This window comes from Manis pentadactyla, chromosome 10 (genome assembly GCF_030020395.1).
Source record: "Manis pentadactyla isolate mManPen7 chromosome 10, mManPen7.hap1, whole genome shotgun sequence".
NCBI classification, from domain to species: domain Eukaryota; kingdom Metazoa; phylum Chordata; class Mammalia; order Pholidota; family Manidae; genus Manis; species Manis pentadactyla.
The window spans coordinates 27,741,203-27,767,083 of record NC_080028.1 but is presented as its reverse complement, the minus strand read 5'-3'; the positions used below and the strand labels follow the sequence as shown (position 1 = coordinate 27,767,083).

General features: G+C 34.3%; 1 protein-coding gene and 1 pseudogene across 2 annotated transcripts in view; both read right to left on the bottom strand.

The window, feature by feature from the left end:
* The window catches only part of DCN (decorin), a 36,530-nt gene that overhangs the window by 2,294 nt on the left and 8,355 nt on the right, over nucleotides 1-25,881 (bottom strand). For both annotated transcript variants that reach the window (XM_036891174.2, XM_036891175.2), the window contains exons 3-7: nucleotides 17,881-17,993; nucleotides 12,177-12,390; nucleotides 11,242-11,355; nucleotides 6,997-7,090; nucleotides 3,407-3,545 (exon numbers count right to left, since the gene is read on the bottom strand). In XM_036891174.2, the coding sequence (XP_036747069.1) occupies nucleotides 3,407-3,545; nucleotides 6,997-7,090; nucleotides 11,242-11,355; nucleotides 12,177-12,390; nucleotides 17,881-17,993 (674 nt within the window). The remainder of the gene's footprint in view (nucleotides 1-3,406; nucleotides 3,546-6,996; nucleotides 7,091-11,241; nucleotides 11,356-12,176; nucleotides 12,391-17,880; nucleotides 17,994-25,881) is intronic.
* LOC118915607 (U4 spliceosomal RNA) lies at nucleotides 4,844-4,973 on the bottom strand (annotated as a pseudogene).

Genomic DNA, 25,881 nt, shown 5'->3' with positions numbered 1-25,881 from the left:
ATTCCATCTACCAGAATACTGACACTCTTATGTTGGTAAAGAGGGCCTTGTTTAAGAAAGGTTTAGAAGAACAATAAATGCCATATAAAAACAGAAAAAAGGGGTATTAAAATCAAAACAATACCTGTATTTTTGTGTGTGTGATTCTCAAATTATGAAAATTTCTTGTTGACATTTTCTATTCTCTATTTCCTAGCAGTGATTAGCAAGAAAGTGGAGAGGTGTTTGGTGAGAGCTTATGGCTAATATTGAGGATGAAAGAAGATATCAAGACATAAAGCAAATATTCATCTGTATAAATTCCCAGCTCATTTAAGAGGCCAATATTTTTTAATATTAAAGGCAGACAAAAACCATCACAAAAAAGAGAAAACTACTATCAAATATCTCAGGTAAGTATACACCAAAAAACCTTAAAATATTAGAAACTGTGTCTCATAACATATAAAAGGGTTATATACCATGACCAATACCAAGTATTATTTATCTCAGGGATGTAATATTGGTTTACAATAAATCGATTAATTTAATGTTATATTAAAAAGAATAAAGTACAAAACCACATCATATTCTCAATAGACATAGAAAAAGCATTTGAAGAAAATCCAGTACACATTTATGTGAAAAATTTTCAATAAATTATGAATAGAGGGTGAGCTTTCTCAATTTGATAAAAGAGCACCTATAAAAGACCTTTAGCTAACTTCATGCTTAATGGTAAAAGATTGAATACTCACCCACTCTTAAAACAGAGAACAAATCAAAGATATCTAATTTCACCACTTCTATTCAACATTGTACTGGGGATTCTAACCAATGCAATGAAGCAAGAAAAATAAATTGAAGGAATTCAGATGAGAAAAGAATAATTAAAACTGACTATTTACAAATGATAGGATCCTGAATGTGGAGTGTCCAAGGGAATGAACAAACACGTCTGCAATGAAAACAATTTCAGCACAGTGATAGGATAGAAGGTCGCTGTACAAAAATCAGCTGTACTAGCAACAAATAATTCAAAATAAAATTAAGGTAGCAATTCATTCACAGCAGCATCAAAAATATTAAAAAATTAAAAAAGTAAGAATGAACTCAACAAAAGAATTGCAAGGTTTGTATGCTAAAGAAGATGAAACGCTGCTGTTAGAAATTAAAGAAGATAAAATAGAGAGATATTCCATGTTTGTAAATTAGAAGACTCAATATTATTCAGATGACAATTCTCCCCTAAGTGATCTGTAAATTCAACACAATCCTTGTCAAAATCCTAGCAGGCTCTGTTTGCAAAAATAAACAAACTGATTCTAAAATGTATGTGGAAAGGCAAAGGAACAAGAATAGCCACAACAATTCTGGAAAATAAGAACAAAGTTAAAGGACTTTTGCTCCCAGTTTTGAAAGATTATCTAAAACTACTAATTGAAAGGTGCAGTGCTACTAGCAAACAAAATGTGGTATATCCATACAATGGAATGCTATTTACCAATACAAATGAATGAACTACTGATCCATGTTATGATATGGATGACCTAAAATCATCATGATACGTGAAAGAAGTCAGACACAAAAGCCACACATTGCATAAGTCAATTCATATGAAATGTCCAGAAAAGGCAAATTATAGAGACAGAAAGCAGATTATTGTTTCCTGCGGCAGGGGAAAATATTGAGAATTGACTAGAAATGGATAAGAACAATATTTTAGGGGTAAGAGAAGTGGTCTAAAGCTGGATTGGGTGATGGTTAAACAACTATATAGTGTCGCCAGAAGTAATTTATATATTTATGAAAAAGGAAATAGAGCAAGTGAAATCTGTGATGGAAAACCAATAGTGAGGCCCTTCTGAATGTGGGGCTCTGTGTGAATGCCCATGAGACTTGCTGATATTCAACAAAGACTTCAAAACAGTGTGTTTTATCATTTTTTTCTGTCCCACCATAAGAAACACATTACATACTGAGGTTTAGTATATAAGGATCTGTGTGTACGAAACAAAATTTTTATGAAATGCTTACCATTATAATGATATTTTTTTATATTCAATTCAAGATATTTTATTCTTGCCCATCTCATCCTATCCCATCCCATCCATGCCATTCCATAAAGGTTCTAATGAACCCATTAAACTCATTTTATGAACTCAATAATACATCCAGACTGACATTTGAAAAACATTGATCAAGAAACTGATTATTCTGGGATCCAAATGTTAAAAAAAAACAAAAAAATGCATCACCAACAAAAACCTTAATAACAACAATAGCTATTCTCATTAGGTCTTCTAAGCACCTTGGTTTTACTTGTGGCTTCAAATTACTTACTCACTCTTCTACCGTCACCAAAGACCCACTGAGAAAAGAATCAGCATGAAATAAAATGTCTTTAAGTTACATCTTTGTACTTACAATTCAGATACTTAATTGAAATCTAGCTAATGTAAATTGGGATATATCAATTGATTTTGGAGTTTTTGTTACAACTCAATGAAAAAAAGAGATCAGTAATTTATGAACATTGTTGACAACAGAGTAAAAAATAAACCTATCTTGAACCCCAAGCAAAAAAGTTGAGATACTAGTTCCACCAAAAGGGCAACTTTATAAAATGGTTTTATCTGTGAGAGAGTGTCAGTGTCAATGTTTAGTTTCTGAATCAGCATGATTGAGCTAAGCATCTATGTAAATTTCTGAAAGAAGCAATTTAAATACAACATTTAAAAAACTGGAAAATCAGATTAAGTAGATATGTAAAATCTAGGGATAAACACATTATTAAAGTTTTCAAAAGTTACATAATCTGAATAACATGCTTGCTTTATTTCTTCAAAGTAACAATGGAAATCTTATATTTTATATATGAAATTATTATCACTATTTAAACTAATATGCATGCGTTAGATTTATAGATTCATAGACTATAAGCTGTACTACATCACAACAGACCACTGAGCCTTATCGTCTTATCCTTATAAATGTGCCATAACTTGATAGTCTGTATAGTCAATGCAGTCACTCTGCTAGCTAAACATTCCTTTTGACCTATATAACATGTATGGAAGCTGAAAGTGAAGACTACATTTTATTCCATATCTTTGCATCACAAATTATATCATCTTTTCTAACCAGTATATATTTGTTACAATGACCTGTGATTTGAAATGACCCTGTTTCACAAAAAATATATATATTACATTCTGGGAAGAAGCATAATAATTTCAAGGCAATAGCCCTCGTCTTTTAAACTCAACTATTTAAACCCATGTTTTTCATGAAATGAGAATGAATATTTATAGTGAAACATTAAAAATATCTTTCTACCAAAAGACTCGTAAGCAGAACTTCCTGCCTCCTAGCATCCCAGTAGGGAGGGTGTGCTCCCTCAACGTTCCTAGCGGCGTTGAGTTACCTGGATGTACTTATGATCTGCCAGCCCACCAGGCACTTTGATGAGCTTGTTGTTGTCCAAGTGAAGCTCCCTCAAATGTGGAGTGTTGGCCAAAGAGCCATTGTCAACAGCACCAATGCTGTTGAAGCTCAGTCCCAACCTATAACAGAAAAGAGAAATAAATGTATCCATGGAACCAGGGCCCTTTCCTTTCAGGCATGTGTGATTTGTCAAGTCAATAGAAAAAGAACATTATTTTGTTTTTGCACTTACTGTTCCCTCTGCCTACAGTGCTTTTTCCCACCTTTCTGAGCTTGTTCTGAAGGTTTCCAACCTTTCCATTTGTTCTGAAGGTTTCAGTTTGAGTTAACATCTGTGACACTCCTCTGACAGCACCAGACTGGACTGGTGCCCTCAGTAAATGTTCCTGGGGTCACCCTCTTGTAAAACTCAAGGGGCTGTGTACTCGTGTGTCTCTCCTTGAGACAAATAACTGTTGTGTGGCATATCCTGTACTAACACAGAATTTGATAAGATCAATGAATAGCTATTGAATTGATTTCTAGGTGTAATGAACGTACGCAATTCACTTGAGAGAAAACTAAAAGGAATGCTACTATCATTTTTGGTCACTTGGAAATCAAAGGTACAAAGTTCTAATCAGTCAACAAACCTACCGGTCAGAAGGATTCACAGAATTAACATTTTGCCTCAGTTTGAAATCAGAGTTCATCAGTGACAACTGTTAGAATTTGCCTGGTGCCAACATTGCTGGCCTCTGACCCTCATCTCTGACCTAGATCTCTGTTTCTTGGCCTCTTTGACATTTCTCATATAATGCCACTCAAGGTTGTGGGTTGTATATTTTAAATTATATGTACAACTAGTGAGAGTTCTACAGCTGTGGGGTCCGTTCATAGTAAACCCGTCCAAAAGTCAGAAGCTGACCTGGAGACAAAGGTGGTATATTCATCGTTCTAGGGATGAATGAATCTCTGTCAAAACTAGGGTACTGTCAACCCAAAAGGCAGAGAAGGGATGCCAGAGATGAGGCAACGAGGTAATGGAAGAGAGCCAGAAAGCTCCAAGGGAGAGAAAGAGGAAGAATCAATTAGGTTCCTTCAAAGGCAGCGGAAGAGACAAGGGTGCTCTTTGTGCAAAGGTTTCTGCTTGCCTTCAGCTAGTTACGATCTTTGAGCCCTTTTGGGATTTAGATTCTGGCTTACGAGACAACTCTTCAGTTTTAATCATGACTTGGTGTTTGGAATAACTGAGATGAAAGTTTATTGATTCTAGGCTATTCATAGCAAATTTGGTTTATCTTAGTTATTAATGGATTATTAACCAATCATCTTGGCTGAGAAAATTTTGTTTTTCCCTTAGTCTTAGGCATTTATCCCTTTTTATTGGTCTTTCCTTTTCAATGTCAGAATCATGTACCGTATTTCTTTTTCTTTTTTTCTTTTTTTTTTGCCAATGCCGATTATATTTCAAGTCGTCATGGTGGGGTATTGGGAAAAGTTTTCAGTTAGCAATAATCGTGCCAAGAATAAACCTATTGGCTATCATACTGCCACTGCACAAAACTCATGTGTCCTATTTCTTATAACAGTTCAAGTCCCATATCCAATTTGGGGCCAATACATTTCTTAGAATATATTATTCCTAATCATTGATTCAAGGAAGCTTCACTTTTTCAGTGATTTATTTTTACATTCAATCAACAGATGTTTTTGAGACCCCACTATTCAAGATATTATCCTAGGCTTGTGAGGGGAGAGAACACATGGCTCAAAAACCCTGATTCTTTCCATAATAGAATATTTTCCTTGTATGGGAGATGACTATATATATATATACATATATATATATACATATATACTTAATAAAAAACAGAAGTTGCCTGGAAACAAGTTTACATTTTTTACAGAGGGACAGACACTATTTTCGCCCAATTGTTCCTAATAACTAACTGGAATATTTGTCCTGCTGCAATATTCTCAGATCAATGGTTGCTTTTTCCTTCTTTTCACAGTTTTGATTTTCAGCACCAAAATACTTCTCACATTCCATCATCAGGGAAGAGCAAAAAACACAAGGATTTGATGGCTTAGTAGACGTTACTGGACTTGATTCCAAGAAGTGTTTGACAAATTTAAGAGGTGGGAAAGTGTGCTTGACCAATGAGGCAATCTGCTCCAATTTAATGAACAGAATTCAAAATCTACTTAAAGGGAAATCGTCACTTCTATTGACCTTTTCAATTTTATTAGCTCTTTATGCTTCTATTTGACAAAAAGCATGTGATGTCAATATCAAAGTGTAGAATCTCAAAATCTCCATAGCACTTTCAGCACAAAATATGCTTTTATTGTAAAAAGGCACAAATGTAGGGAATGACTCATTATATTTAGAACTTAGACGATTGTTCATTCCTAATGCTATTACTACTAATAATAAAAATAATTCAATAATAATAGTTATCCTAAAGGCAATTTTACACAATAACCAATACAATTTAATTTCCTACTTTTTTCTGAGGCTAGGGGGACCTACTTAACCAAGAAATGTTGGTGATACATAATACTATTTTGAAAAATATTGTCTACATCAGGTACTGTGATTAAAATAGCTTTAGACAAAGGATTTCCTATCACTTGAGGCAACATATTGTAGCTATAGTGACAAGCATATGCTCACCTTCAGCCCTTACCACCCACTGACTCTTTGGGGAATGTTCACCAACATGAGGAAAGCTGCATTGTATATCCATTTGGTCTCAGCTATTTCTCAAAGATAAATGATATACTTTATATTTATTTATGTACCATGAAGTTTATATACAAAAGAGTGAGCCAATTTGGCCTAATGCTGTGCTTCTCTGTGAGAACATTCAGCAATACGTGTGGCTCAAGAACAGAGTGTTCCTTGAAGACAAATGAAATAGCCTGCCAGAATTCTCTTTTCATTGCTTAACCCGATTGCAAGTGAAGAAAGATTGAAGTTAGGTTAGAGAGCAGAACAGACACTACTGATCACCAACTGGGGAAAAAAAAAAATATAAAGAAGGGCCAGAAAAATTTTTTCCTTTGTTAGACTACATTAAATATCCAGAGACATTTTAAACACTTCAGAAAATAGAGGTTAGAGAATATCATCATAACTATCTGAATACTACAGTATAGTCAAATACATTTAAATACTACAGATGCCCAATATCTCCATGTCCTGATAGCATTCTCTTAAATACATTTTTAAATTCTGGACATAGCGTTATAATTTACTTAACTTGTTTAATGCAACTAAGTTAGAACATACTGAATGAACATACTGATTTAATCATATACCTTGTACATAAGATGAATCTCAATCTAAAAACAATATGGTACTCATAAAATATGGGACTAATCATGTGGTTATGGTATGTATACTTATACTATTTCATTAGGTTTTTTTTTTCCAAGAAATTATTGGGTAGGCTGAAGTTTAATGTTGTTACAAACAAAATGTGATACAGTCAAAAATCAGTCCTCAGGTTTCTGGTTCTGAGCATGTAGCACTGACACACCTAGCCATCTGACTGATAGACTGTCATGAAATAATATTATTACTTAGCCAAATTAGTCAGTCCTTTCAGGCTGATTGCATCGATCTTGGTGATTTTGTTCCCATCAAGATGTAATTCAGTAAGGGAAGGAGGAAGACCTGGAATATGGTAATACAAATTGTTAATTAGCAGATAAATGTAATTACAGAATATAGAAAGACTTAACGAAGACATATGCCATCAATTTTCTAAAAGATGTACAGTTTTAAAGGGTTTCCATTTCTTCTTTTTCCTTTATCCCTTTTATGGTAATATATACTTTCAGAACTATATATTCCTTTCTATTCTTCTTCTAGATTGAGTTTAACAAACACATGGACTATGCTTGTCACATAGATTTTTGTCCTAGCAACTGTTAGGATACGATTGTAGATCTGATGTCAAACCCTGAATCTCATTAGCTTCTTACATGTTTGTTAATAGGCTAACACACTGCCATTGATAAAAGCTGATACAAGCTGATAACTCTCAACAAGGAGATGAGCATATGAACTATAATAAGGAGATTATGTATAAGTTAAGTCTATATACAAACCTAAGCATGTATTTCATTAATGAGCATCATTAATAATGAGCACTGACGTACTATGCTGGCCTTAATCTCTTCCATAAAAACATTAAATGCCTCTGACACATGGGTGTGCATAAAGAGACTTGGACCTTTTAAAGCAAGGCTATTTCTTTGTACAGGAGGAGTGCAGAGCCCTATAAGGAAGTGATCTGCCATATGCAGAGCAGCCAGGGAAATAATTTTAGATCCAATATATCCACTAAACCTCTGGATAGTACTTCTTGAATAGCTGTGATTTCTAAAAATTTAGTAGTACGAATATAAAAGTTTAAATATTTTAGTTTAATTTCCTCCTGCCATCTGAGGATGTACTACATTTTCATACAGCTTTTCAAATAGCATATTGTTCCACTTATAAGAAAAGCAGCCACTACAAAGAAAATAGCAAATTGGTTACATGCAGAACTAACATCTGCTTGGCAGGAAGTATTGGTGATTTGTCCATAAAGTACAAGAATGGAAAATCACAGGTTATCTTTGGCATGAAATTTTCATTGCATCTCACTGCGTTATGTCAATATTGCCTATTTAATTTAATGTTTAGTCCATATTTGATTTGAAATTATTATTAGTTTCTCTGCAGTAGTATGTTTTGTGAGGGAGATGCTAAGGAAAGGAACTTCTACTTACTGAATGTCTGTTATGCGCCAAACACAGATATTGGCACTTTTCCTAACTTAGCTCATTTAATTTTCTCATTGTGTAAATTATTTTTCATTAATCCTCTTTCATAGATGAGGAAACAGAGACTCAAAGTTACAAATTTTGTAGGTTATCTAGCTGTAAGCAGGGAATGTAGTATGCTTCCAGATGGCTTCAGGGAATTAAAATAGCAGGCTCTTAACTGAAGGAAATGAAAATCACAATTGCATTGTTCATAGGCATAAATGCCACAATACATAAGTCATAGCCACTTTTGGAATAAGGCTTCCAACCACTTAAGTTTCCTTAGTATAAATAAATGTGTATTTTTAAAATACTACTCTAAGTAAAGAAAGCAATTTCAATGTACATCCTTTCTTCTTACAAAAACATGTTTTTAAAATGTAGTATTTTTGGAACAATTACTATCACATCCATCACTCTTATTTAAGTGTTTCCCCTTTTGGGGTGTCAGTTTCCCAAAGGAAAGTTACATCCTGAAGGAAGTTTGACTGTGGAAGAAAACTTTGCTGCAGGATAGAGAGAGGCAAATTTGTAAAGAATATCATGAGCCTTTGCCACTTGTAGCATTTAGCCAAGGAATCTATACTCTGGTTATTTTATTTTATTTATTTTACTTTTCCTTTTTCATTTTTAGAGTACAATATATTGAGAGTTTTCTCTGGGCCAGATACACTGCATGTGCATTACAAGTCTTACTTCTATCTTTTACTCCTCCCAAATACACTAGAAGATATTTGTTGTTAACACCTTTATTTTATAGGTAATAAAACTGAGATTTTAGAGATGTGGAATAATGAGCCTATAGTTAGAGAAAGAACGACTAAATGGCTGAATCAGCCTCCTCACCCAGGTTGGTCTAACTCCAGAGTGTGAATTTATAATCTTGCCACTCCACCCCACTACCTTTCTGTTCCCATCGGAGATGGGAGATAATATGTGGAAAATAAGACTCCAGGAGGTTGGTGATGTTCAGCATAAGGGTTTCAGCCTAGGAAAGGCTGACTCCTCTATTATGTAGGCATAAATATACACAGTAGGCAGGAACTTAGATGGCAGCAGAGACAGGGTCAAACACATGAGCTCTGACATCAGCTCAGCACAAGCCCAGCTTGGCCCCTTCCCAGTTCAAAGCCCTTGGTTACAATTTACTTCATTCCTTTAAGCTGCACTTTCTTTATTTATTAAAGAGGTGTGATAATATTACTATAAAGGAAGATTTTGAGATTCATATTAATGAATCCATGAGAAAAGCATTTGGCACAGTTTCTGGTGCTAAATAAGTGCTTAACAAGATTTAGTTACTATAATCTTTATTGTATTTAGTAAATAAAAGTAAGCTAGAGATGAGAAAAGAACACTTAGGATAGGGAGAAAAACATAAGAAATTAAAGGAAAACAGATCATTAAATGATGAAATGTGTTACAGAGGGATATTTGGAGGATGCATTAAGAAGGACAGCAAAATCAAAGATTGGGCTTCATGCAAGTCATCTGATAGCATGAAGCAGTGGAAAGGACCTGGGCTGTAAAGTTCAGCCACTTTACTTTACCTCCTACAGCCCTCTGGCTTTATGGAAGGTGTGTAGGTACACACACACACATATGTATATAATACAAAACATAAAAATATAAATATATTATTAAGCATATAAAATATATTTAAAATACATATATGTATACATCTCTGAACTAGGGTTAAAAAAAGATCACTCGTTAGATGCAAAAATTGGAGACTCAACACGACAGTGCTTTATAAACTATAAATCAATACCTACCATCTATCTATCTATCTATCTATCTATCTATCTATCTATCTGTCATCTGTCTTACTTATCTAAACCAATGGCTGTTATGACGGGCATCAAAAACATCCTCTGTAAGACTGTGGAGAGGGCAAGGGGTGGTAGGAAACCATATTATGGAATATTACTCTCAGGAGATGAAGCTTCCTGTGGAAGCCCAATAAAGGATAATTGTTTTCTACGGGCAAGAACCTACATTTTGTACCCAGTCCAAGAACAAGTTCTAAATTGAAAAAGGGCCAGATTGACAGAAGAACATGAAAATCCAGAGGGGCTTTTGTGAGACTGAAAAACCTGGGATAGAGCAATGTGAAACTCGGAGGAATTTCATTTTGGTGAGTTGATGCCTTTTCTGATTCACAGAGAGTGGCTTATGTGCTTTGTGTAGCCCTTAACATGAAGTCCTCAGCCCCATGGCTATGTGGCAACTGCTGTCACTTGTCTGGCTTTGCTCTAGGAAAGGAGCTCCTTGAAGGCAGGCAGTATGCCTGATGCACTGTCCTGTCTCCAGTGTTTGGGACTTTGCTTAAGCAAAATGAGAATAATTGAAGGTAATATTAGTCCATTATTTATCGACATGCCAGATATTTCTCTATTTATTTAATTTTAAAACAATCCAATCAGGTGGATATTAATATTGTTACTACCTTAAACAGATAAAGAAATTGAGACATGCATGTTGAATAACTTGTCTAAGACCCTAGAACCAACAACTGACAATCCAAACTCAAGCAAACTGACTCCAAATCCACATTCTACACCACACAACTGCCACTATTCAATAAGACTGTGGCCACTGTGGATCTTCTTATTCAAATAGTAATTCTTATTGTGGCATGTCCTATGATAAAAAGGAACTCACTGATTTTTTTAGGTATTTCCGTGTATCTTTTCAAATGCCATGAGAGCATTCTATTTTTTAAATAACTACTTTTTTCTTTGAGATACGACAATTTTGTAATATAAAATTATTGTGTATTAAGTTATCCTTAGAAGAGACTTTATAGGTAAAATAATCTAGCCAGCTCTATAGTGAGCCTGGATGGCCCAGTGGTTACCCATACTCAGTAGAAACACTTCCAGGGATAGAAAATTTACAGTAATAAAGTTGGCCAGTTGAGTCACTATTAAATTTTTAAAAAACAATATTTTAAAGTGTCAAAGCCTTTGGGTTTATATATTCCAATTGTTTTGGCTAATTTTCTATCACCTTTAGGGATGGTGGTTATATTGGTGTCAGCAATGCGGATGTAGGAGAGCTTCTTCATTCCTTGGAAGGCTCCATTTTCAATTCCTGAGCTCTTCAGTGGATTGGTGCCCAGTTCTACAAATGCAATAGGTGCAAAGCTTTTAGAAGACAGTTAGAGGATATTACAAGCCAGACTGGTATCTATTTCAACAAAGAATTTAACAGAAATTTGGGTCAATAACAACTTAGGCAAGGATCTCCCTGAACTTAGAAAAATGAGACATTAAAGGACATGCTCCTCAAAGGGATAGCAAACTAAGGTAAAAATGTCCCATATTAAAACAAGCAACAACAAAACACAAATATTTGTGAAAAAACAATAGCAGGAAAAATAATGATAACAAAAATTATTTAAGGTGCATGCACAGGTTTGCACAGAAAAAAAAAAAGGCAAGTGTTTACAAATCACACTTATTATGGGACTCTTTCCTGAGATACATAAAAATTTTAAATAATTTGGATCTGGCATTTTGAAAGCCAATAAGAAAATTGCAGTTTTTTGTCACACAGAGAACAAAACCTGAGAATTCATTTTTTTTAAAGCAAATTATTTATAAATGTTTAAATAGAATGAGTTCCCACAATGGAAGCTATCCCCAAATATCTCTAATTAAGCACTATTTAATTCCATCCTGCATCTTGGGCAAGCAACAGGTAACGTCAGCCCTAGAGCTTTCTAGATATTCTCAGATCCTCAAGGACAAGGAATAAAAATGTTGGAAGGCAGAGATTCAAAATCCCATTTTTTCTGGCCCTGCTCCTGTTATTCCTATAGGCTTAGGACATGTAAGTCCTAGCTAAATTTCCTTCCTGCGGCTAAGGCTTACTTGGAATCTCTTCAGGTGAACCTTGAATTCTCGTGTTAGAGCTCTACAAGTATATAAGAATATCTGTACCTACGACAATCATCTGGTTCAGTCCGTTGAATACAGCTTTTCGCACTTTGGTGATCTCATTCTCATGGGCCCGCAGCTCCTGAAGAGTTTTGGGCATCTTTTCTGGCAATTCCTTCAGCTGATTCTTGGACAGATAAAGTCGTTCCAATTTCACCAAAGGTGTAAATGCCGCAGGGCTGATTTTGCTAATTTTGTTGTTGACAAGAATCAGTGCCTATAGTGAGCAAAACATCTTTTTAATTCCAAAATCCTACACGAACACACTCACACACATAAAATAAGCGTGCATTCATTCCATTCGCGAGACTAGCAGAGAAATCTGTAAAACTGCAAGAAATCAAGAAAAATTAGGCATATATGATTCCTTTACTTAAGAAGTTTGTGAGGACCTGAACATTATATATTAAATATAGATAGACTGACATTTAATTTTTAAAATATAACCACTCCTAAAGATTGAAATTACTAGAGGGACCCAAGATACCTGAAAAGAATCCGATACCACAGGCATCCACTCCTGTCAGCTTTTCAACCTAAACATCCATCTTCACTGACTTTTGTCATGGATTCCACTAGAAAAGGGTGGCACTAGTGTATACTACAACCAGCAACGTAACAGAGCACAATTTTCTTGCAGCCATGCAAATTTAGATATAATTGTTTTCAAAAAGTTTGTCAAATCGCTACATTTTCTTGCAGCTGATCGCTTTACTTTGCATTTCCTTGTCACTTGAGAAGTTAAACAAATTTCCTCTTATTGCTACCATTTTTGGGAGGGAAAGGGTCACAATACTTATTTTTATTAAATTTTAATATATTTCAATAATTAGTTAACAGAATAAAGATACAGTTCATATAACTAAACATAATTTAAAATGTGTATTTAAATATATTTTTGTTCTGTTTTTGTGCTCTTTTTTACATATAAAGGTTTTATACAGCTAAATATGTTAATATTTTTTGGTTACTATTTTGGCTTAATTGTCTAAAATTTTTGTTTCTGAGTTCTCACAATATAGGTAAGTATTTTTAATTCATTAATGTTATGCCTAAAGCTATAGTTAAACCTATATTTGCATTTACATATACATATACATTTATATACAGTGATTTATGTGATATATATGTCTATATAACCACACTGCTACTATTTTAAGTCATTTTATCAACAAATCCTAGGGAATTTAGTATAATTTTATTAAGGTCTAAGCAACTTGCCACTGTCAATTGTACCCTTTTAGGTATAATGCAGAGGGGCCAAAGAGGAACTAAAGTGAGAAGAGTGAGAACTCATGCAACAGTGAGACCTTTCAGCCTTGGAATGCAAGAGTATTTTCTGAAGGTAGCAGCTGGTTAACTAACCCATGTGCATCCTTCTTCACAATATTGTACACATTATTCAACTAATTAAAACTTACTACAAGGAACATAATCTTTTAACTGATCCTAAAAGATGCATTGGTTGATTAAATCAAAATCCTAGGAAATTTCAATGAATATTACATAAAGTTTGAAACCTTATGATGTTAGGTTCATAGGAAGTTGATATTAATGACAAAACATCCGGGAAATCAGTAAAATCCAGAGCTAGAGAAAAGGGTTGAAAGGACCTGGGTCGTTGAAAGACACCCAAAAACTGGATGCTTAGTTACAAATGTAAATAATTATAAATATAAAGGAGATCTTCCACTGTAATTTGTGGAAGAAAATCCTGAAAGCTTAGTATCATTAAATACATTAAATATGGTTTGAAAATCTGTTTTATTTTATGTTAAATGTTGAAACCTATTATGAAAAATCAACCTGATCATGCATCATTACCTGCTATCTCATGACATAAAATATTACTTCTTTTACTAGATAATAACTAAATAATGCCTCTACCTGTGAGAATGCTGCAGTAATAATAATAGTTGCTACTAAATTTTGGGGTAGTATGATATTTGTTCCCAATTATTTCTTCAGTAAAGTGAGAATAATAGTAACACCTATAGGAGGTTGTGGTGAGGATTAAAAATGATAATGTATATTGACTGCTTCTTTGCAAAGAATCTTTCAAATAGCATTGTTGATTAAAAGTTTTAGTCCAATGAAAGCATCTTTGCTTTTAGAATACAATAAATTTGAAAAATAAACTATGCAGATTTTTGCCATAATGAGGTAAGATTTTAAGAGCTATGAAAATTAGAACTTCATATAAAACAGCTTCACATGTAAAGAAATTTACTCAAGTGCACAGAATATTGCTAAGGATGGTTAATGCTAGTTCAGTACACAGGGATATGCATTTAAGAAAGCTGAGTCATAAAATATGAGGCTATGGTAAGGTGCTGAGATAGGGAAACTGACTGATTACATTGGCTAATGATAAAGTCTGGCTAAACTAGAGAAAGATTCAAAGGTGAACTCCAGGTGTTCTTCAGGCAGTCTGCTAATGAAACGAAGAAACACAGGCAGAAATGGATTATCATCAGTTAGCAGAGACTGAAAGAAGTCAGATTAGGAGAGAACTTGTTGCTTGGGGGTCAGGAAATGCTGGGAGTGCCATTTAAACTAAATTGAAACCAATTAAAAAAATCAAGACTATTTACCTCTTTGGTAACTAAAGAAAAAGGGATCTAGCCTGGGAGGTAGGGAAGAGGTGATGGAAAGATGACCGGCATAACACACAGGGCAGAAGAAGGAGTGAAAACATTTCATCACCTTCATCCAGGAAGGTGGACAGAAGATGCAAACTTCCAGGTATAAAATAAAGTACTGGGGATGCAATGTACAACATGGTGACTAAGTTAACACTTCTGTATGGTATATTTTTGCAAGTTGCTAAGAATAAATCTTAACCATTCTTATCATGAGGGGAAAAAAGGTTTTTAAATGTTTTAAAATATTTATATGAAATGATGGATGTTGACTAAAATCGTAGTAATCATTTTGCAATATATGGAAGTCAAGTCATATGCTGTATACCTTAAACTTATGCAGTGCTGCATGTCGATTATCTTTCAACAAAACTGAAAGAAAAATATGTTGAAACCTGACTGAATATTATGTACAATTTTCTCCAAAGCCACTTACATTAGGCTTACACTGTACCAGGTATTGTTTTGTTTTAAAGGATTCTGTAGTTACTATCATTTGTAGAGGCAATTAATTACCAGTGCAGAGACTCAAGTTAGACTGCTTCTGAGTTTAGATCTCAAGCTCTGGCTCTTACATGCTGTGTGACTATGAGCAAGTAACTTAGCCTCTCCTGCCTGAGTGTTCTCACCTATTTTAAAGGGGTTATCAAGAGTCTCTACCTCATAAGAATTAGATAAGTTCATTTATATAAGGCATTAAGAACAGTGCCTAGTAAATCGTAATTGTAAAAAACATTAGCTGTTATTCAACTTTGACAATTTTTGTTTGTTTTTATTTAAAAAGGCTTCCTTACTAGATTTATTAAGCTTTAATTCACAAGAAATATATCAAATGTTGGCATTATAATACTTGATTTTCCATTATTTTATAGAATAATTATATAGTTTTTCTATTACACATAAGTATAAAACTATTCTTATACGGCTACTACTCATAATGAGCTACAGAGCCATAAACTGATAAAATTATTGTGAAAAAAGGAAAATTTTCTGTTAAATCCTTGCTAAATTTTCATTTGTCTCCTTCCTTCTCACTCAAGTGTGGCTTTCCTGGCTGAAATTATGAAGCTCACTTGCATAATAAGAAGGATAGAAATGATCACTAGTGAATGAGTATGAGAAAAAATGGCTATTTAACATTTCTCTGAATGGTCAAAAGCTCTAATAAACTCTCTCTTCTTTTAATGTATACTTTGTAGTAGAAAGAGATGGCCAAAATGATAGTTTCCTAAAAACATACTTAGAAGGAGACATTGAAAAGAAAGAACACATTATTACAAATGCCAGATTTAATAAGAGCATCAGAGAAACTAGGTATCTCTTATTTAAGGATATAAGGAGTTTCAACAAACTATTCAGAGTATACTTTAACACACAGGAAGTTGGGATTAGAGTAGGAGAATTTCTCTTCCTTAATAAAAAAGTAACTGCAGAGTAAATTTATAAAAATAAAATGAAACTATTTTGAATATTTTAGTTTCTTGAACCAATATTCTAACATTCCATTTTCATTATTTCCTCTTTTAACATATCCCAGTGTTAGCACAAATAGTCATTGAGAAACCTTGTTGGTATCAGCATCAGCTCACTTCCAGGGAAACCATAACATAAAAGCAGAGAGAAGGTGAAATGGGGCCCAGGCCAGTAGCCTTTTGGTGGAGAGGGATCCCACTGGTCCAGGTTTCAAGATGCTAGTTCAACTCTAACGGGTCAGAGGCTGTATCTCTGCAGCTTCTGTTTTTGTCTGTTGCTCATTTTCTTTCACCTTTCCTTTCCTCTTGCAGAGAAAACCTTCCTTCTCTTCCTTTCAAAATCCTGTTAATTCTCTAAGACCCCTTTGACCCATATTCTCTCAAAATATTAGTCAGTACCCTGATGTAGGATGATGTCTGATTTTTCTCTTACTTGGTGCCCGTAACATTCGTTACTTACATCATTCCGGGCTTATACTGTTGGACGATGCTATAAATTGACTATGTCATTTTATTATGTGCTATAATTTTTGTCAACTGTTCCATGGAGAATCTTAAAATAAAAAATTCTTCAATTCCTTTTAAATCTTTGGTATATTTTCTTCTAATGGATAAATGTTTATTGTTTTTCTTTGCTGTCAGAAAGTTGATAACTAAATTATGTCCTGATTATACTAACTCTATAGTATATTATAAGCAGTTAATTTTACTTTACATTATTTCTCTTGAATCAATATTTCTTATTCTAATATATAGCAGTCAAATGATTTACTTTCATATTTATATTTTACTATGTATTGCCTAGTCTTGCTATATGTCCCTCAATTATTTTCTATAATGGCTAGAAGAAATAAACGGATGTGAAATTAGAGTTTTCTGTTTATGATCCCAAACTTAAGAATGTATTTCTAGGACAATTATCATAAGAAACTATAATCTCCAAAGATAGGTTACTTATCACTGGGCAGTTCTGTTCATTTTCTAAAAATTCTAATGTTTTCCATATATATATATATATATATATATATATATATATATAGAGAGAGAGAGAGAGAGAGAGAGAGAGAGAGAGAGAGATACATATATATTTATATTTGAAGATGGAATTATATTTACTAAATAAGATATGGATGATTATCCTCTTTTCTCTTGGTGCCAATCTCTGAGCCTCTACAAAGTCATTCATATCTCATAGAAAATGATGGAAAGAAAACAAACGAAACAAAGAAAATGATACTGCAATCAGTCCATTTTGTGTTTTGTTCTATTATTAAAGTACAGTCTAACTGGGAAGATAAAGATTTTTATTTATGGAACATAAAGGTGATTAAGATATAAAGTACTTTCTAGGAAGTAAATAGTAAAGATATATGGGGTAGATGTAAAAACAAGTAGCCTATTTTTTAATGGTTAATTTACATGGGTTAATGAATATGATTCTTTGCTTCCCCACCACCCCCTAAAAGAGACATTAACACACACTTAAGTGCTTATTTATTACCATACAGTACTCTTGACCTTAGCTAAGTTTTGTTTGTAAAATACTTTGAGTCAAATCTTGTTAGAACTCAAAAAAAAAAAAAATTTTCTTACATGAAGGTTCTTCAGGTTCTTAAAGTCCCCATCTTTGATTTCAGTTATTTTGTTGTTTTGCAGGTCCAGCAGCGTAGTGTCAGGGGGAAGATCTTTTGGCACTTTGTCCAGACCTAGCATGGGAGTAAAAGCAGTGTAGTCAGTAAAAGGGACCTATGACTACAAACAGACTATAGAACATACGTTTACAAAGAAATCAAGGCGGCAACAATAGTTTCACCACTACAGTATTTTTCTTCTAGGAATTGTATCAACTGAAGTTTCAAATATCTGCTGTACCTTTTCTAACCAAGTCAAATTTTAAAAAATTGTAATTACTCTTCTACATAAAAGGAAAACATATTTTCTAAGGGTATAGCTCAAATTTCTCTGTGCGCAGTATGTTTTAACTCATTGGTCTTGTTTTAGGAAGTAATTGATAAGTGTTAAGTGTGAGTGATTTGTAAATCTATACCTTTCTACATAAATATTGTGTCAATAGAGAAGAGCTTTAGCCAGATCATCAGGTACAGGTCCTTTTGACCTAACTTAACACTGTCACAGATCTATATTTAAAATTAAAATTATGTGAACATACAACCAAGTTATGTCAACAACTAATAGATATGTGGCTAATTAGAGTAAAATAAACAAAATTTGTTCGTGTAACATCTCTAAAGTGTGTTATATGAAGCATTATTTTCAGACTTTAGCTCTAGGTAACTGAGTTGTTTTAGTTTATAAATATAAACTCATTGAATAACCAAATACTCTATAGTATTAAAACATGTCCATAGTCAATTAGATGTATAAGAATGAACTATTTTTATTCAAAAGGTATGATATTTTAAATAAATCATCATCATGAATGTTATTGGGGAAAAATAATAAATGATACAGCCTTTTTACCTTTCTCTCTCTTCCATTGGCTATGTTCCATATTGATATATGATGTTAAGCAAAAGAGTGATATTCTATTAACTGAGATTCAGGTGATCATTTCTATATTTTAAGATTGCATAACATAAATAAATATTTTTCAGCAGGAACAAGACAGAAGTTGCCCACATCCTCATGGAAAACATAATTAATCTACAGTTTATAATGAAAAAGAAAATTGCAACAGGGTATATAATAACTGCTATGTTGGGAAGATAGCCTTCCAATTTTGCATTATGTAAGTGACTACTGGTTCATCATGGTAGCCATATTCTTACCTTTACGTCTCAGGAAAATTACAGAAAATGTATCTGAAATCACCTACCTTCTAGTTCTTTCCAAATAAATTTTTGTTCACATCATCCCTGCTCTGTTGATCAAAAAAGTTACTTCCCAATTTAGTGACCGACTAAACATTTTACATTTGAATATCAAAGTGCAGGTAATTCTAAACGGGCATAAGTACATTCCAAGAACTTGCTACAGAAACAATTCACAGAGAAATAACAAGAATATAGTGTTTTCAGTGACAAACAGCAAAAACCACCGGAACAGATACATTGTAGGAGGATATTTAATTGCACTATGTGGTTGTGATCGCTGCCATTTTCAGAAATGTCAGTTTGCTAATTTCATGCAATTAGGAGAGGTAGACTTCTGCCAAGTCTTTGATAATTAGCACTCTCCAACCAAGAAACGCACATTTCCTTTCATTTGCAAAAAGTTACTGCCTACATTTCATCATTATTTCATGGTCTTTGTCAAAGTCTTCATTCCCACTCAGACTTATCTACTCTTATACATTGTTGAACTTAAATTCTACAGGCTCTCTTAACATTTGTTCAATGCCATAGTTGCAGATACATTTCAGATGTGAAGAGAAAAAATGATAAATCTGGATGGCTGGCAATTTTGATTATGTTGTCATCCTAGAATTTTATAACAGCCAGAATTGCTGCAGGTGAATTATATACATTATTTTTTTGAGGAGTTAGCATTAAAAAAGTCTTCAGGCTTGTGATCTTTTGTAGTTTAGTTCTCATAGAGTCATTTTAATAATCAAAATCATAGCCCTACACTCTTCTCTGAATTACTAGTAAACTCATATCCATTTTGAGGATTTTATACATCAGTATTTTATTATTAAAACATTGTGTACTTTCACAGTTTATAAAAAAATGGAAAACGTTATTACCTGATTTACCGCACAATAATCCAATGAGGTAGGTAAGATTCTATGATAATTTCATTTTTCCAGATGATATTTAGTATGATAGTATGATAATTCCATTTTTCCAGCTATAATGACATGAACAAGCTAGGAGGAACAAAATGGAGCATAGTAGACAATTCTCCTGGCTTCCAACAGGATATTGTCTTCCATCATCTCTACCTGTATCCTCAACAAAAATTATTCTGATATCAGACACAACAAATATTCTGTACATTCAAGGGCATTGGGTTGTTAACTAGTTTGCTCAACAACTATCAGCAGAGCAAAGAGGAAAATTATCCCAGTTATGAGTTCTTAGAATGCTAGAAAGGAAAGGACCACTAAGTATTAGCTAGTCTGTGCTGCCCCAGTGCTCATCAGATAGATCCTGGGATAAGGTTCTTATCAGTCAATGTCAAAATCGGAAGAAAATGAGGGCAATGTGATTGGTCTGAATATAAATTACACACATGCACACACTCACATAGACACATACACATTCACATACACACCCACACATTTCTGAGACTAGCTCCTGTCTCCATTTTAAAAACACTTCTTTAAAAAAGGGATTCTGATAGCAGATAGCAAGTTATTGTTATTTTACTGAATTTGGTTTTGACCTTAATAAGAAACTAACTTGGTCAACATTTAAAAATTTTTACTTGTCCCGGAAATCAGATAACTTCTAAGCTAGTCCAATACTCTCCTTTCTTACATAAATAAATGAATGAAACCCAGTGAAGTTAAATGGCTTATTTGAGGTGCTTTATGGCTTAAATGTTTCTTGGCTAAAGCCAAGAACAATTTGGTATTGGGTCTTCACTCTAGAACTATCCAATATGCCTTTTATGCATGCAAACATTGTGCACATTTTTAAAAGATGCTGATCTACACTGTCCCTTGAACAGGCAGTGCTTATTCCTAGCTACTCATTTTTGTTCATGTAACTTATGTTTGATGGAATACTTCACCCACTTTTTCCTTTTACTTCCATTCTAACAGCCCTTTATGATGTACCCATTTAGCTTCCCTCATCTATGATAATCATCCTCACAGTGCCAGATGGTGATAATCACTCCTTGTAAACTCCTTATCTATATGTTTATGATAGATTGTCCTGCATTTCAGTGGTGTTTCTTTTCTGTAAGTTCTGGGTAAGCAGGGACAAATGAGTATATTTTCACCAACACTTGATCTTACTGATTTACACACAGAGGTAGCTTTCTGATTGATTAGTTTTAAAATCCATCTGTCCTGTGTTCCATGGTGCAAAGTTCATGGTCATGGCTGCAAAATCTTTTCATCTATGTTTTGTTACAATCATCTCTTCACATCCTGCTTTCATAAAGGTTCTTATTTTTCCTCAGAAGTATTAGGACACAACTGCCTATAATAATCATAATTTACTTCTGAATCTTGGTTAGCCATGAACATTTTAGAAATGAATGTTACCAGCAAATATATCATCCCTATTATCTGCACCTGAAAAATTCTCACTTTCTTCTGTCCTTGATGAACTTGTGAAGAACTTTTCTGTCCAATATGTGCCTGAAGAAGACCACCTTTTCTGTCCCATATGGCAACAGTGATCCAATGGTAAGAGTTTCTTTGCATGACATATATTTCTTGTAGGGAAGGATTAATTATAAGCCTTTGGATAGAGAAATTGACCATCATTTATGAATTAGTATTGTCAAAAGCAAACAATCAAGCAAATAATTGATACTGGATCTAATTAAGCCTCTACATGTAATTCCCCATTAATAAGAAATAGAAAAGTCAAAGGATGTGCCAAAGTCTTCTAAAGAAAGGGATTCAATAAAATCCCAATTTCTTCAACAAATAAACTGCAAGGGCAAATGAAGAAGTGTTGGTGAAACTATAGTTTAAAAGAGACTTAAGAGCTATTTATATATTTAAATGTATGTACTTCATTTAAACCCTGATTCACACAAATAGACTGTGAAATGAAACAGTCTGAGGTGATTGAAAATGTATACATTGGGTGGATATTTAATGATATTAAGAAATTACTTTTAATTTTAGATGTGATCTGGTTGTTATGATGGTATTTTTTAAGATTTTTAACTTTTCTGAGAAAAACCCTGCTACATTGTCAGATAAAATGATACGATATTTGGAATTTGCTTCAAGATAATATGGAAGGGGAAAAGTGGGTGGGATATATAAGAAAATACTAGCATTAGTTGATACTTGTTGAAGTTTGGTGGGTACATGAGTCTCTTATTCTGTAGATCGTGTATATTTAAAAATGTTTCTATAACTTCTTTTTATAAGATTATTATTTGGATTTAATCCTGGTTCTTCCTGATCCTCAAGATCACTGGGCAAGTTGCTTAAGTGCTCTGTGTCTCGGTTTTCTGCATCTTTCACAGAATTTTTGTGAGAATTCAATAAGTGATTCCACAAAATAATACCCTACCATAGCATGTAGCAGGGTTCAATTACTGGTACCCATAATTGGTAACAACAAGGAGACGAGAGGGTGCAGTTATTATCTTGCTGGTTGTTAGTCTGTGACAAAGTGATTGCTTTTTGGTTTGGGTTTTTTTTTCTGTATAATACAATGATAACGCATGTTATCCTGGATGCTGAAATGTGTTTTGCAAATGTGTCACACATGGAGTTTTCATTTAAAACTCTTGATCCTGGCTTGGCTTCTCTTGTCAGTCATGTGTGGCAGTGTTCATCACTGTGCCCGTGAAGCTGAGGGTCTTTGAAGGGTTTGTCTACCAAGTTCCGCCTTTGGATGGCCACCCCTTGGTGTAGTAAGCACATGTTCCCCAGTGAATAATTAAACCCTAAAAAGCTATTCCTGGTCAATTGTGATTGAGATGCTTAAAAATTTTATTTCTATTAAAAACTATTTGAACTAAAACTAATCTTCAGAGAGTATAAAAACAGGCAGTTATTCTACCTTGTTTTGTCTTTATATGTGATTTTATCAACCATATATGATTTTTAAGTAAATCGTCTCTTATTGATACTGATGCATTTTATAGTCATTCATAAAATGCTATGGAAAGTAAGATATTAAGCATTTTAAACAAGCTATAAATTAGCTAGGAAGAATTTGCTTCAAAGAAGATGTTTTACAATGGAAACAAAGCCTTGAAGATATGAATCAATGTCTTTCTTACAACATCAGGTAAAAAGTATAAGTAACCATGAAGTAAACTTGCAAATAAATTTGAATATAAATGATTTGACTTCTTAGGTAGTTTATAATTGTTAAGTGATGACCATTTTAGGGACATGTAATATCTGTGGACTTCCTCTGCATAATACATAATTTATTCTTATACTTCTCATTATAAATGTATATAAATCTAGGCAATTGTGTAGATAATTCCATTTTCCAAAGATGGCATTGATTCTATCTTCCATGGTATATATTCTTATGCAACACAAACTTGTTCCAAACCCTATCAATAGTTGGAGTCAAATTCTCCTCCCTTCAAATCTGAGATGGCCTTATGATGTCTCTATGAACTAATAGAATATGGCAGAAGTGATGTAACATGACTTTTGAGGCTAGGGCAAAAAAGGTTATAAATTCTTCTGGGACATTGGATCTGGGAGCACCAGGGGCTACATAGAAAGTTTGTCTTCATTGAGACCACCATGCTGGAGAGGCCACCGGGCACTCCAGGGGACAGAACAGCTGAGCTCACAGGCAACAGTGGCTCCAACTGCTAGTTGTGAGTGAGCTGTCATGGTGTCCAGCCTAGCTACCCGCCACCCATGCTTATGGCCCCAGCCAACACCTGACTGCAAATGCACAAGAGACCCCAAGTGGGAACAGCCCTTCTGAGCCCTGCTAAAATTTCCTGTGCTTAGATCATGAGCAAAATAAAAAATGTTTTTTGAGTTGCCAAGCTCTGAAGTAATATTTATTCAACAATAGTAACAGGAACAAAGTGGTTCCCTAAATATAATTATTTTTCAATGAGCATCGTTTAATATAATTCAATTTATTAAATTTTTATTTATTAAAATACAATTATTTCCAAGGATAGACTGCATTATTTATCTGCTCTACTAAATTCTATAAAAGGAAATGTATCTTCCTTAAAATAGGGTTATTTATTAAAGTAAATAAAACTTAGCTTAGGATATTACCAAAAATTATTTCTAAAATAAAGACTAATAAGAATTGTAGATTTTTTTTTCTAGTTGTCCCCCCAGTGATGAATAGCATTGTTCTGCTAGCAAATGTGAGCAACCTGGTAAACATCACTTTGGGCAAAGGCCAGGTTGTCCTAAAACATTATGCTTTTTTTTTTTCTGCCATGTGGCAGGGGTTCAAACTCCAAGATTGATTCTTACTGATTTCCCACAATATTTTTTTTCATAATTTTGTCTTCATTTAATAATTAGAACAATGCTGATACACTTCAGTTTTTGACACATGACCAAAATAATATGTAGGAGTCCCAGGTCCATGAAAAAACCCTTCTCTCCAGGCACGCATGTTTCCCTCTTGCTCTCTTAGAAATGGCAATTTGACTGGGATGATAGTTGGATCAGTTTTGAGATAGAAGAGTCCCTCTTTCATTAGATTCTCTTTCCAAATGAACTGAAGGAAAGGTTAAGCTTCCTGGTTCTACTGTCAACCTCTAAAAGAGTATAAAGAAAGGGTGGACGAAGGCTCCATGACCCTTGATTCCTAGTCAGTCATGTTCCCTCTTGTTTCCAGCTTGATGGAATCAAGAATGTTGTAAACTTACACCCTCATCCAAGCACTAAGCCAGGCATATGCTCATTCATCAAGAATTTATTGATGTTTGGGAGTCTACCAAGTGCAAAGCATTTTGTTGAGTAGAGATTCTACAAAATTAAATTATCCCCATGTTTCCCTTCTAGGAGAGAAAGTACATGTTTACGTACGTAATGAAAAGATATCGAATAATTATTATATATGTATATGTAATTGATTATTATGGAATACTCAAAGCCAATGAAGATTACAGTGAAAGCGCAGAGGTAGACAGGCTGCAGAAATTGCCTCAAAGCAATCTGCAGACTGACTAAGTCAAGGGTTAATTCAATCCTGAGTGTTATAGCATAGCAGCTGCAGTGCTTGCTCCTTTTATTAAGGCTGGATTGCAACGGGGTTCATTCTTCTTTATCCCCATTTGAAAGGAAATGCATAATCTTGCTCCTCGTTTGAAGGCAAAAAGCTAAGATCATTTCCTCTTTTGCCCAGGGAGTTTATATTCCGGCTAACCTATTCCCACCCCGTCCTCCGGAGCCAAGGATGATCCCCCAGAGGAGGCTGCATTGCAGCTGCAGTCTAACCAAATGCCTTGATCCCACACAGCTGCCTCTCTCTTCCTCCGGGGACTGAGAAGGAAACCAGGGCTATGTCAGGTCTCAGTCAGGTCAAGGAGACAGACGCTTCCTTTGGCCTCTGACTCCTCTCTCAGGGTCACATGAGCATTCCTCTTGCTTCATCTGAAGAGCTGTCCTCCTCCACCCCTACCCATACCCGTAAGTTAGGCAATGCGCTGGACATGCTCTGTGCACAAGCCTCCTTCCTGTACCATGTCTTAGAGACTCTCTTTTGACCCATTTGAAACTCTGAATGAGGGTCACCCGTGTCCTTGCTGCTCAAGAGCCAGACATAAACTATGAAAGCAACTGAGCTTCCAGAACTGCCCCTCTACAAAATAGCCCTAATTTATTCTTCTGGGTGGATTTCGTGGAAGAATTCTAACTCATGGATAAGATTTTCTTCCAGAAAATCAATTTTCCCAGACAAGAGACAAGCTGTGGCATACATGTCCTAAGCAAATTTTCACCAGCTGAAGCAGAATTGAAAAGAAGAAAACTAATCTATGCAA